At 44.2% G+C, this 13,509-nt stretch overlaps 1 protein-coding gene across 3 annotated transcripts in view; it reads left to right on the forward strand.

The window, feature by feature from the left end:
• LOC110983843 (uncharacterized) overlaps positions 1–13,509 on the forward strand; it is a 43,786-nt gene that overhangs the window by 14,598 nt on the left and 15,679 nt on the right. For all 3 annotated transcript variants that reach the window (XM_087143028.1, XM_022243443.2, XM_087143030.1), the window contains 12 exons: positions 209–410; positions 916–1,051; positions 5,344–5,490; positions 5,630–5,764; positions 7,646–7,810; positions 9,158–9,290; positions 10,093–10,160; positions 10,880–11,000; positions 11,262–11,330; positions 12,572–12,676; positions 12,845–12,982; positions 13,372–13,496. In XM_087143028.1, the coding sequence (XP_086999154.1) occupies positions 209–410; positions 916–1,051; positions 5,344–5,490; positions 5,630–5,764; positions 7,646–7,810; positions 9,158–9,290; positions 10,093–10,160; positions 10,880–11,000; positions 11,262–11,330; positions 12,572–12,676; positions 12,845–12,982; positions 13,372–13,496 (1,544 nt within the window). The remainder of the gene's footprint in view (positions 1–208; positions 411–915; positions 1,052–5,343; positions 5,491–5,629; positions 5,765–7,645; positions 7,811–9,157; positions 9,291–10,092; positions 10,161–10,879; positions 11,001–11,261; positions 11,331–12,571; positions 12,677–12,844; positions 12,983–13,371; positions 13,497–13,509) is intronic.

Genomic DNA, 13,509 nt, shown 5'->3' on the forward strand with positions numbered 1-13,509 from the left:
AATTTGAAATGTGGACGTTTTTCCTTTTTCCTGCTACAAAGGAGGTGGAAAGCCATCATAACATGCAAATAAAGCCGTTGTCCATGTATTTGAGTCATAAAAATCCTATTAAATGTACACGGTTATTTGAAGAAATACTAATGTTGTATTGTGATGCCAAACAGAGCTTGCATTGAGAAGCATTCATTCCCACTTTTCTCGGCTTCAGGCATCACCGTCGAAAGGCCTGGCCAGCAGCCCCGCCTCGTCTCTCAGGCGACAGCACTCTGCTCGTGGCAAGAGCAAAAACCTTGGGGATCTTCCCGCGTCGTTCTCGGCCTCGGTAGAAACGAACGACAGCTATGCGGCCTTCAAGAAAAACTTGGTGGGGTCCCTGTCGATACCCAGCAACAAGAACAGCTTCATCTACGGTAATCTTCCTCTTCAGCTTTGAGCCGTAGTGGGCTTTGTGGGTTATATTCTGCGTCATTGGCTGAGATCATCAGGGCCCATTTCAGTCGCTGCCTTTGACGTTTCATCTGGAAAATGAAATTCTGTGGCAGAAGAGGCAGAGAAAAGAGATTGATTTTTCAGTTTTTCTAGATTTGAGGATGGTTGACCTGAAAATTCTGAATGTTCAGAGGTTTAATTCTTTGAGTTTTGTTACCGGTGCTTTTGTAGCGCATAAGATAAGTTTGGTGTAATCATAGACATTTATGATATAACAGTATTTCACTGTAATTATTACAACCCCACTGCTGGATTTGTCATGGATTTTGATTGATTCTGCAGTCTCGTCCCGTGACCCTTGGATTTGTTTTCACTGAATCAAAGTTCCCTAAAGTGGGAAGTCACTGGCCCTTTTTCTGAAAGGTGGTTGTGAAAATGACACGTATCTTCGGAAATGTTCACAGAATTTTTCTTTCCTTGGGTCAGATTCCTTGGAGACCTCGCCGACCTCCATGCGGAGCTGCAACAGCATAGCGTCCCACAGTTCCACCGAGGAGCTGCCGACGTCATCAGGCTGGACCAGTCCATCAGGAGGGCAGGCCCCGACAGATGCCAGCGACCAGTAAGTCCCTACTGCAACCCCGGCACTCATCCATAATCCTAAGCCCCATCCGAAGCTTGTGCCTAAAGATTAAAAAAACCGAGGTGGGAAGGATTAATGTTTTGGTTGGGTTGGATGCTCGGAATAAAAGTATTTGGCAGTAGGGCAGGGAAATGGAAAAAAAAACACACATGGTCGAGATTTTGATGGAAAAGAAATGCTGAGATGGGAAGGATTAATATTTTTGGTGGGTTTGGTTGGTCGGACTAAAAATAATATTTACATGGTGGGGCAGGGAAAGTAATTCTCAGAGGATCCAGGTCGGGATAAAGAAATACTGAAGTGGGCAGGTTTAATATTTCGGTGGGTTGGATGCTCGAAATGAAAGGAATATTTGGAGGTGGGGCGGGTGAAAAAACCTCAGGAAAATTTACTTTGTTTACACATGACAGTCGGTCGGCTATAAGTTTTTCGTTTACTATGAAAGCTCGTCAGAGAATTTCATTAGAAATATGCTCCTGATTTTATTCCCCTGCTAAGTTCATTTCTCTCCTGTCTGAACCGTAATTAGTGGCCTATCAATTATTCCTAAGAAAATGGGTATAAAATCTTTTGGGGGGAATTTACTTGTTCTCTGGAAGTACATGTAGTAGAATAGGTCATGATATTGTATTCAAGAACCATCCCCGACCAGTACATTCCGTACATTACTCATCAATATTTGATTAAGTAGTTTTCACACAAGTGGAACGTAAAGGGTACCAGGACTGCAAACCAGTCAAGAACAAACGTAAATCAACGGCCGTTCATATAGATGTAGGAATGCTATATTAAATTTTGGGTTAAAAAAGTGGTCAAAAGAATTTTTGTCAGTGAAGTCATCACACATCAATTACCATCCAAAGGATGTAGAAACCAAAATAAATGTAGTTTGCAAGAACATGTAAATTACTGACATGCACGCGGTGCATACATTTACATGTACATTAGAGTCGAGGTATGTTTGATGTGCAGGGGCGGGGGATCAATTATTTACGCTCTTGAAGTAAAATCTTGGCAAGGGCCTTGGTAAGTTAACATTCCATCCCGCACCAATCCGCAAGGCCAGGGTTTTGCATTGCTATTGTTTCGCATTAGGGAGTGAAAAATCAAGAGGGTTTCTTCTGGGATGGATAACGTGTCAACACTTGCACACAATAGTGCTCCGTATGGAAGAGCCTATGATCAACCAGTGGACCAGTCTTCCAGTCCGGGAGCTGGTCTGGTAGGAAAAAGGTTTTTGCTACCAGACGAGCTTACGGGGGGGGGGGCCCTTTTCATACCGGATCTAAATGGTCACTGTCCCTAAAGTTAGCTGTGAAAGCCAGTTTTAGCAGCCCTACAGAATCCAACAAGATTGTCCAACAGGCTCCATTGGAAGGTGACAGTCTAATTAGCGCTGTCATACACATCCTGTGCGATTGTGTCAAATATAGGAACACTTACATGTACATGTACATGTATGCCCTGGGAATATTGTCTAGCAACCTTCCTGAATCTTCCCAAATCTGTCACACTGCAGATTCTTTGTATCACAGCTTTTATTGAACATCAGGCTACATGCAGAATAACTGGCATTGGACTAGAATTTCCTCCACATTGTTACACGACTGACACCGTGACAGAAGTGAACGAATCAACTGTTTTGTTGAACACATTACTGTCTGAAACGTTACGTCCAAGACAATTAAGCGGAACGGGTGCCGAAAAAAAACGGAAAGAGGGCAGATGTTTATGTGAACTAGTTTCTTTTATTTCACAAATATTTTGGGAAAATGCCTCGATAAATGTGCCAGAAAAAGCACTAGATAGCTGGGCTTGTGCTGGTATTTATGCTGCAAGTTCGGCCTTGAAATCTCTGGGCTTGATCCTCCGTTCTAGTAGGTATTTCAAAGACTGAATCAAGTGCTGCCTTACATTTGACTGGATCCCTCAAAATGAGTCTCAAGGATATTTTGTCCCCCAGTAATGTTGATGTAGTTTGCATTGAAAAGAGCAACCAAGCTTTTGTTTTGATGTCTCGCTCAGTTCTGGATAGATTTGGAAATGATGTGGTGGAAAAAATGTTTCAAATGCTCCAGTTAATTTACATTGCGTAAGACTCTTTTAACCCTAACTACCCCAAACCTGCCATACTCCAACAGCAGGTTTTGTGAGGTTTCGGCAGGTTTGGTACCATACCTGAGGAACTTGTTGAATTTTGTGAGACTTGGGATGAAAGGCCCAGGGAGATGGTGTTGGATTCTGTGTGAGTTGGGACACACAGGGTTCGTTGTCTGCAGTGTCTGGCTTGCTGTTGAACTATGCTTGATTTTGCCAGGCTTGGTACTGTTCAGTGCAAGTCATCCTATACTGCATAGACCAATCCATACCGTATCACTCAAACTCCAACGGGCTTATTCTGTTGGATTTTATCAGGTTTGGTACAGTGACCTGCATGTACAAGTACATAGACAGGTACGAGTACCTGTTGGATGGTATGAGGTTCAATGTGCCTTCTAGTGCAGGAGCCTAGGGGGTTAAGGTTGTGCTTTCTAGTGCAGGAGCCTAGGGGGTTAGGGTTGTGCTTCTAGTGCAGGAGCCTAGGGGGTTAGGGTTGTGCTTTCTAGTGCAGGAGCCTAGGGGGTTAGGGTTGTGCTTCTAGTGCAGGAGCCTAGGGGGTTAGGGTTGTGCTTCTAGTGCAGGAGCCTAGGGGGTTGGGGTGGTGCTTTGTAGTGCGGGGGGGTGGGGGGTTAGGGTTGTGCTTCTAGTGCAGGAGCCTAGGGGGTTAGGGTTGTGCTTCTAGTGCAGGAGCCTAGGGGGTTAGGGTTGTGCTTCTAGTGCAGGAGCCTAGGGGGTTAGGGTTGTGCTTTCTAGTGCAGGAGCTTAGGGGGTTAGGGTTGTGCTTCTAGTGCAGGAGCCTAGGGGGTTAGGGTTGTGCTTCTAGTGCAGGAGCCTAGGGGGTTAGGGTTAAAGGCAATCAACAAATGGCTCTGGTGATTTGAGAAGCTTTTTGTTGAAGTTGGGTCACATGTTGCTATTGCAGTATTTCTCACATTTCTGGCTGTTAGGCTATATAGCGGGCCGAGGACTGTGTTCAATCTGCGTTCCCCCCACAGATTTAGTTTCAGTATCCATTTCTACTGTGCAGAAGGTCGTTTCTGGTTTTGTTCAAGTGATTGTGCGTATTGCACTCATGGTATCTATTGTACCGCATGTCGATGAAAAATGAAGCTTCATATGATGATACATGCATGGACTAAATGTTTGGTATGTTCATGTGCTCTCATGGAACTCTGGGAACTTCAGGCCATATTCCATTGTCATGAACTTGAAATTGTACAGGTAGATAGAGATTTTCCTCCCAGAATGTGATATGTCCATTTGAAATGTAAAGAAGTTTTCTGCAATTTATATAATGTTAACCCTAACCCTCCTCAATCCTCCAAAATCCTTTGGGCGGTTTTGGAGGATTTTGGAGGATTGAGGGTGAATGGCAAAAGTGCATGGCTGATTATGAAGGATGCCATGCGTGAAGGCCGTGGATTAGACCTTGTATTGTTTTTGCTTAGTCAAGCACAAATTCAGCCCGATATTTCCTTTGAATCAACCGCACTGCTCAAGAATGCCCTTCGCACTGCCTCAACATAATGACAGGAAAATTGCTGGAAGATTTTGAAGGATTGAGGCAGCAGGCAGACCTCCAAAAAACATTTTCAAGAAATTTTGGAGGACTTTGGAGGATTGAGGATGGTTCCTGGTTAAAAAGGCCTAGGGGGTTAGGGTTAAAGAATAAACTCAGTATACTGGTGATACGTAATCCTAATTTTTGGTGTGGGCAGCCGCGAGATTGCAGGATTCTGAAAGGTACCATAGTGGCTCTTGTCGCATAAGCCCCTCATGTTGTCAGTGCCAAAAATGACAAAGACATCAAAGTTGTTTGGTTGGCATCATGTTTGGTTGGCAGTCAGTCTTTGTATGTTGTGCCAGAACGAAAGTGAGGCTGCCCTGGCGAATCTGACACACTTTCCAGTCGTTTCTGTGATGATTACCATTGAAGTTGGCAAAGTTGTTAAAAGCTGTGTTTCTTAGAATCCATTTCAGTAGTCCAAGCATGCAAGTCCAGCCTCACTTTCAATATACATGTATGTGTACCTGTTACTCGTTGAATATTTGTTTTATTGAAAGATGTCAGTAATTCAAGTCTTGAAGTTCTCACACCCACCTCCATTTTTTTTTTAACTCTCGACTGGCACATCCTGAAACCTTTTCGTTTTCTGTCTTTCAATATTGAGGTCGGAGCGTGGGGCCACCGAAGGGGAGTGTCCTGAGCCCAAGTTGGATGGGGCGGCACTTGAAGACAGTGGCAGCATCAAGACATGGAGGCAGCTGGACAAAGAAGCACTGATTGAGCAGCTGCAACAAATGAAACAACTCATGGAGTAAGAGCCATTCGCTCAAGACAAAGATAACGGACCTGCTGCGTTATTACTCACTCTCAGTCATACAGCCCCGCACTAGCATTAAGAAACAAATGGAAACCCTTTACCCACATGTTGGCCAATTTGTGTCCGCTTGCAGACAAAGCAAGAAGAACTTCAAGAGCCTGGAGAACCGAGAGCAGGCCTACAAGCAGATGCTGAAGAAACGGGAGCAGGACATCATGCACCTGGACGATAAGCTGGGCATCATGGAGCAGGCTCATCACTTGAGAAGGTATGGCCATCTTGGTCTAGCCCCTAGACTGCATGCTGTAGATTTCTCTACAGTACAAGTCAGACTCTTTGCTGACACGCTAACACAATAAGTGAACCTGACACGCTGTTCATTACACGCTTTGCGGTTTTTACCATGCACTGCTAGTCTAATGCATGATAAGCCTGACCTCGGACCTCATTATCTCGACAGGGCTTGTGACCACAGACCGCAAAGGTGCCCGACAACGTGTAGTGAACCACTGCACACGCAGGGCTGTCGCTCCAGCTTCCTGTATGCGTGTACATGGACTGTACATGCGTACATAAATCGAAACAAGTGTATTGTATATTCGTTTTGATACAGTGCCAACAAATGCAAAGCTACAGCCCTTTCACATCACAGACATGCATATTTATGAAGTTCACATGGGCGCTACTTTGTCCGTTGTGTGCAGCCAGTGCATGTAGTTGCTAGTGCAGACCCGACTTCCTTTAATTTCAGTGCGATCTTTGCCGTTCAGTTTGGTCCTAATTTTGTCACAATCAGAGCGATTTTTTTAGGTAGGTTGGGCAAAATCCCCACCTCGCATTGAATTTACATTCATGCGATTTTGAACGCACTGAGCTTGAGTGTGTATGCTAGGATCGCTGCTGTGGAGGCCGTCTCGGCTAAAATTTGGCTAACAGCTTGGCGAGGTCAAACCCCGTTTATATTTTGTGGATTTCTTACAAAATAGTTTTCCTCTAATTTAGGAAATGTTTTGTCATTAAAAATTGCTAGTTATGATTGTCTCGGTCAAAAAATTGATTTCACGCTTGAATATTTTCTGTGCCTGATTCAACAGTTTGGGGAACAATTCAGGCATAGACTAAAAAGTGTTGCCTGCATGTATGGACAAACAAAACGCCTTGTCTTCATCAATGATTTTGTGATGCCTGCTACATACAAGGTAAACTACTGACAACATTTCCGTGGAATTTTAAGATAACTTGAGCTGCAGTCAAACTGAATACTTTTCAGGAAACCAGGAAAATGACTGCTCTGGTCAACAAAGGCCTGGCTGTTCTGGGGTCTGCGTGTAGCGTGTGCATGTTTATACTCAGCAGATCGGATTCCAGGGTCGGCATTCTCTGTTACGCAGGGCTCAGCGTGTTTCGTGTTTGCGGTTAACTCCTTTCGTTTCTGTTTGACTTGATACACGCTGACACGCTAAGCGTGTTTGTGTGTCGGCTAAAATTCTGACTTGTACCATACTTAAAAAGCACATACATGTACCACAATCGCGATCGGGTGATTCGTGAAAAACAGAAGTAATGAAAGATACCTAGATCTAGACATGTTGCTTTTTGGTCTGGTTTCCTCGAATAAGCCACTTGCGAGTTAAATTTGAATAAAATCTGGTACACTGTGTTATCTGATTGCATAGGAACGTAACAATTTGAATTCCCCAGACTAAAGACACTGTTGCTATACCTCGTGATTCGAGGCAAGCTTTTGCATAGCGACCACCATCTCTGGAATGGACTTGTTCCTTTGTGCTGTTCTTATCCATTGAGAACAGTGTATTGTTGCAAGGCGTCTCTTATGTAACTAAGCAATCAAATCACGAGGTATAGCAACAGTGGTTTTAGAATGGAGAATTCAAGTTGTTATGTTCACGTGAATGCAAAGAACTCAGTGTACCAGATTTTATTCAAATTTAACTCGCAAATGGTTTATTGAGAACAGTTATTTAGCTTTTATCCCAAGATACATACTTCACCAGTTTGAGCTGTATGTATTTTTGCAGGCCCATTTATAGGGTTAATTAATTGTTGTGATTTGCTGGTGTTCTGTCAGTGATAAAGCATTGAACAAAACTCTTAATTAATGTCTCGAATTTCCTGGGCAAAATGACAGAGATCTGCTGTCGCCAGAGGATATGGACGCAGCCCAGCAGCGAATCTTGGATCTCCAGGACACATGCAAGGTGTACCAGGAGCAGAACGGCTTCCTGAACACGGAGGTCCGGCGCCAGGCCAGCCTGAGACGGCGCGAGCAGGTCAAGCTGGACATCCAGAATAGGTCAGTCGTTGGGCGTGTTTTTCTTTTCTCTGCATTGGGACTCTCTCCCCATCTCTGGTTTTGTCTCAGTCTCCAATGACTTCTGTGTGAACCAAAGGACAGTTCTTTGACATGTAGGCCTTGTGTTAGACAGATGGTTGCTTGTGTATCAGAAAAAACGTGCTCTGCTGAGCTGAAAGGTCTTACATGTACCTCGGTATGACAATTCACAAAATGTGATCAGATCTCGCAAAAACAAGTCTTAAGGTCATACTCTCTGTATCAGTGTTTAATTTGAGGAAAATTAGCTCTTTGATTTGATGTGACGTTTCTTTTGGAATCCTTGTGAAAATTGACACTCTGGGAGTGAAATGTGTTGAAGGTTCCTGTCGATTTAATTCTTTGCAAGGTTCTTTTGAAGGTCTTTTCCTTGAAAGAAGCTAGCTCTTGCAACTCGCTCACTTCAGTTGGGTCACAAATTTCAAGGCCAAAAGTTGCAGGTGAAGTGAACACCTGAAACCTTACCTATCAGAATTATAGTAGAGTCCACTACAGGTCCATCATGAGTCGGTACACAAGTCAATCCAACGTTAAACATAAGCCACAGGTAAGTCAAGTGCAAGTACAAGACATAATTTCAGCCCTTCAGAGTTGTGGTCTAATCCATCACAAGGTCTATCATGAGTCAGGAGTTAGCTCTGTGTTTCACTCTGTTTGGTCCCCTGGAACCCTGCCTCAACACTCTGTATTGCACGTTGAATGTGGCCTTTCACATTCCTTTTGGCATTTTAAGGGTGAAATTGGCCCTGTTGAAACTTGGTTCGGGTGTCACAGCTTCCACAAAAGTGTCCCCCGTTGCAGTGTAATTCCAAAACCAGAATTTGAATCATTACTGCGGTGGTACAACGCTCGTGGACAGGTGGCACAACGCTCGTGGACAGGTGGCACGCACTCATTACATGCCTCTTCGTCCAATAGGGTGTTGCAATTTGCTTAATGCACACACGCGTCAAGCTGAAGATTGTGCATGTGAGTGCAATGCCACCACAGCTATGGTGTCTAATCGGATTATATAGTCTATGTGCGGCCAATATCAAAGATGCATTCAGTAAATAAAGGCAGTTTATTAACCCTTCACGTTGGGATTCTTTTGGCCGTGACTGCTGGTCTGCGGTATGCCCAGTATGCAAAGCCATGTCCACCAGCTGGCCCACATTGAAACCGCAGGTGCATGGTGAATAGAATGTACGTGTGGTATGCACTTATCCTCACTCAAAGCCGCGGCTGTTGACGTCTCCCGGAGTGAAGGGCTCAAAGTAATATCTTGTTTACACAATTGCTTTATCAAGCTGTTGTTTGCAATTTCAGGTTAATAGATGGCCTGGAGGGCCGCATACTGCAGAGTCAACAAGACTACTTTCAGCTGCTGGGCCAAGTGATCAAAGTCACCTCCTTGGATCCGAAAGATGATATCCCGCTGCCGTTGAGCTGGGAGGATAAGGTGGAAAAAGCTGCTTCTCATTTTGTCTGTCATTCCCTGCAGATCGTCAAAGGGTCTTTACAGAAGTTGGTCTTTAGTTGCATTTTTCCTCATGGACAGGACTACCTTCCTGTCCCATTTGCTTTGTCTGATAGAAAAAAAACAAAGGTCCTTTCCTTGCGGGAAGCAGTAAGTGTAGCCAGGTAGTGGAGAACTGTGTTTTTTATTTTGCCTGCCATCTCTGTGTCCTGGGTTCGAATCCTACCAGGGCCGGCTTGTAGATTGATTTTTCAGTTTCTGCCAGGTTATCTTGAATGTGAATTGGAAAAAATCATGCCAAGGTTACCCAGTTTTCTCCACCATTGACTATTTCTTATATTTCTCCACTGGTTTGTTTTAGGGTTCTAAGCCTCTGGCCATTTCAGGGAATCTTTGTTTTTGTGACATGAAAGAGTTAAAATAACGGAACTCGTGTATGCAACCAGAAGAGGGCTGCCGACTGCATTTTTCTAGTTGGTCTCTATTCTGCATGCAGCATTACACCCTCACCTGAGAGTACACGAGCTGGAATACCCTCGTGCTCTGAATAGCTTACAGATTATCTCCATGTGTACTCTAAAACTGTACACAATACGGGCGATTCACAATAGTGCGCCTCCAAGAGTTTGCAACGTGTTGGCCAATCACAACGCGCGAAATTTGTCAACCCTTTCCAAACGTGCATTGGGTCGACAAATTTCGTGCATTGTGATTGGCCAATGCGTTGTAAACTCTTGGAAGGTGCACGATTGTGAGACGCCCGTATTTGAAATGATCTCTGTAGAGGCTCAAGAGGTTCCTGGAGCTGTTCCATGAGGCTCGACAGCAGGATCCGTGTCTCCCGGACCCCAGGTGAGATTAACGTTTACTTTGGCGGATGGGTCAAGGGGGGGCCAATCAATCTGCTGGTCACAGTTTGCTGCTCCGGGCAAATCATCTCTCCCCCGCTCGCCTTGGCCAGCAGAGGAGTATTGCATGGGAACTGACATTGGCTGAGAACAGCGGGCCCACGGTCCTGGAAAAATCCTGGAAAAAATGTCCAGGAGAAGTCATGGAAGATTGGGAAAACACAGGGTGTCTTGGAATCTCGTTGTTGAAGGAGACAAGAAGTCAAGGAAATCAAGATCGTGCAAGGGTTATTTCTGATGGGCCACTTTTGATGTGGTAACGGAATAATGATAAATTTACAGGCCAGTTTGTTGGTCCATCGTAGTGGCTGAGGCAGTCTCCCAGTTCATAATATCAATCAACTTTTCTCTTCAAAATGATGTTAAATGTCACAGAAATTGTTCATATTTTAGTCCTGGAAAGTTAAAGAATTTTTATTTCAGAATAATGTTGGAATCCCGTTAGGAGTATTGGACCTGTGATGGACTGTCGCCTGGTGTATTGTCAGTCATTTCTTGCTGCAGTTGGAAATAATTAATTGTGTCTAGTTTGGACTCAACTTGACTTCAGTTTACCCTGTTTAGTTTGGTCAGAATAACTTCCCCAGGTCAGTGTAAAATTTCATTCCACAGGGGTAATTTTAATGTATTTACTCAAAATGTGGTTGACGTCTTCATTTTCAGAGTGGTGATGGTGGAGGGATACACCGACATCTACGGCTTCCAGCACCCAACCAAGAACCAGCCATTGCTGCTCCACTATCTCTGCCAGATCTTGCAGGATCACCTCCTGGCTGCCTCAAGGGTAGTTTGAGCTTGACGTCCCTTGTTCTCTTCATAACCACTTGCTGCGGGGTTCAATTAAAATGGCTGGGCACAATTACGGGCGTTTATCAGGATTTTCCATTTTCAAAATTCTTCGACAATTCATTACTTCATTCACTGGATGATCTGGCAAACACACTACCGTTCAGGTTGGAATTAAAAGGGTTTGCGTTTATGAACGTGCTCTGCTGACTGAAGACCATTGCCTTGAGTAATTTTTTTGTTGTCGTCGTACATACAGAGATCGACAGAGCTGAACAAAAAGTGGGAAGAATGCGCGAGCAATGGGAACATCTCTACCCTTAAACAGGTAACAAGGTCTCTAAATGCTCCGTTTGGCTTTGCTGTGCGCTTGCCGGTGTAGACGCAGTCGGCATTATAACACCTCACCAGATTATACACATATACAGATCCTGTGTTTTGATTGGTTAAGAGCTAGACACACAGCATCCGCTGTTTTTGCTACATATATGTTGCTTTTCACAGCCAAAGGACCTATACCCATAGCAACCAAAGTATGCTTAGCATATTAGTAGCTGTGTGCTTAGCAAGTATAGAACTGTGCGCATGACCACTGGCATTCTACTGTACTTGCTTTGCACATTTGTGTGCATTCTGGGGTGCTAGCGCTTTTCACGAAGATGTTATTTGGTAAAGTCTTAAAGAATTTTTCAACAAATTTCTTATTCAAATAGATGTACCTTGTGTATGCATGTAGATCAGATTAATCAGTTATTGCATAAATTAAGCAGAATCTGTAGAAAAAGGTGTTATGAAACAAATATTGAGTAGTTCATCTCGTAGTGTAGTCCAACTCGGCCTCGGGAAAATAGCATGCCTTCATGGATTCACCTCAGGAAGCTACTGTAGTTTTACTACCCCGCTCAAATTAATCAGTATTTGTATACTATTGTATTGTAATGTTATGGCTATGGACTTTTATCATGGTCCTGATATATATGTGTTGTTCCCTGGAGATTACTTGGCTATAGTAATATAAGTTCACATACTAATTAAAGGGAACAGGCTATTTTTCCTTCCAGCCTTAGTTTGGTTACATTGGCTTGAATGGTAGAAATGCAAGATGGCTGCTCCATGATAGAGGTCTATGACCTGGAACAACATGTGCATCCATGGGTTCTACTGCCTTGTGGCTGGTGCCACTTCCCATGGATGAGTGTTTGGTATTTCTGGCCCCGGCCAATTGATGCAGACCCTGCTACCGTGTACACATGTAATCTTTGCCGGTGGCCTGATAGCATGACACTACGACTACTGTATCTCACACCTTTCAGAAATGATTTGCATGATTTTCATGCCGAATCTTCAATGTCAGAGCTGATACTGTGGCAGAAAAGACTGATCCCTGTGCAGTGTGGTCCATGGAGTTTTGTACACCACATAGGGAAAATGGCTATTTGTATCCCCCCTTGGGGTGTGTAAAATAAAGTGGGCCTCAGCACCAAAGGCCGCTGTGGGATGTGCTGGTGAAGTCATGTATTCAGTTTCTGTGAATTGAGATTTGTTTTTTTTTTTTGTGGTTGTAAACAGGAGGAGTTGAGGGAGCTGGTGTACGAGGGGATACCGACAGACTACCGCAGCGAGATCTGGTCACACCTCGTCTTACAGCGTGTCAAGCAGCTGAAAGCGGAGAAGGTCAGTTATCCCAATGTGTATAATTATGACCGAATACTTTGAATTTGTAAGTCATTCCTGGTAAGTTAAGCATATGGATGACTATCTTGATGGATTCTTCACTGAGTCCACTTGCTGTGTGTTGATTGCCCCTAGCATTAATATTCTGATTTTGTTTGTGGCCCTCAGAGTGAGGATTACTTCCAGTGGCTGTGTAATCGTACTGGCACGTCGTCCTCAGTTGACAAGTACCGGCGGCAGATAGAGCTGGATCTCTTGCGCACCATGCCGCACAACATCCACTTCAATAACAAGGATGCTGAGGGGGTAAGAAGGCTTTTACGGTGCCTAAATGTTGAGCTAGGCGCAGGATGTGTTATGTCTTCGCGTGTCCTCAGAAGTTTTCCACAGTTCCTCACAAATCAATTTCAAGTCCTCAAAAAGTCTGTCACAGGTCCTCACATATCAATCTCAAGCCCTCAAAAATCCATGACATGTCCTCACAAATCGATATGAAGCCCTCGAAAATCAATCAAATCAATTCCCAGCCATGAAGCCTGTCAACCGCAGCTCCTCATAAGGCCCTCATAAGTCCATCACATGTCCTCACAAATCAATCACAAGTCCTCAGTGTTCTGTCACAACTCCTCACTAATCAATCTCAAGTGCTATCCGTGGGTGTCCAGATCTTGACCTGTGCCCCCTTTGATCGGCAGGTGAAGCAGTTGCGGCAGATCCTGGAGGCGTTCTGTGTCCACAACCCAACAGTGGGCTACTGTCAAGGGATGAACTTCATCGCTGGAACGTGCCTGCTTTTCATGGATGTAGAAATGGCCTTTTGGTAAAAAAACAAT

The sequence above is a fragment of the Acanthaster planci genome, linkage group LG11 (genome assembly GCF_054643075.1).
Source record: "Acanthaster planci isolate LZ-2023a linkage group LG11, COTS_SCS, whole genome shotgun sequence".
Taxonomy (NCBI): Eukaryota; Metazoa; Echinodermata; class Asteroidea; order Valvatida; family Acanthasteridae; genus Acanthaster; species Acanthaster planci.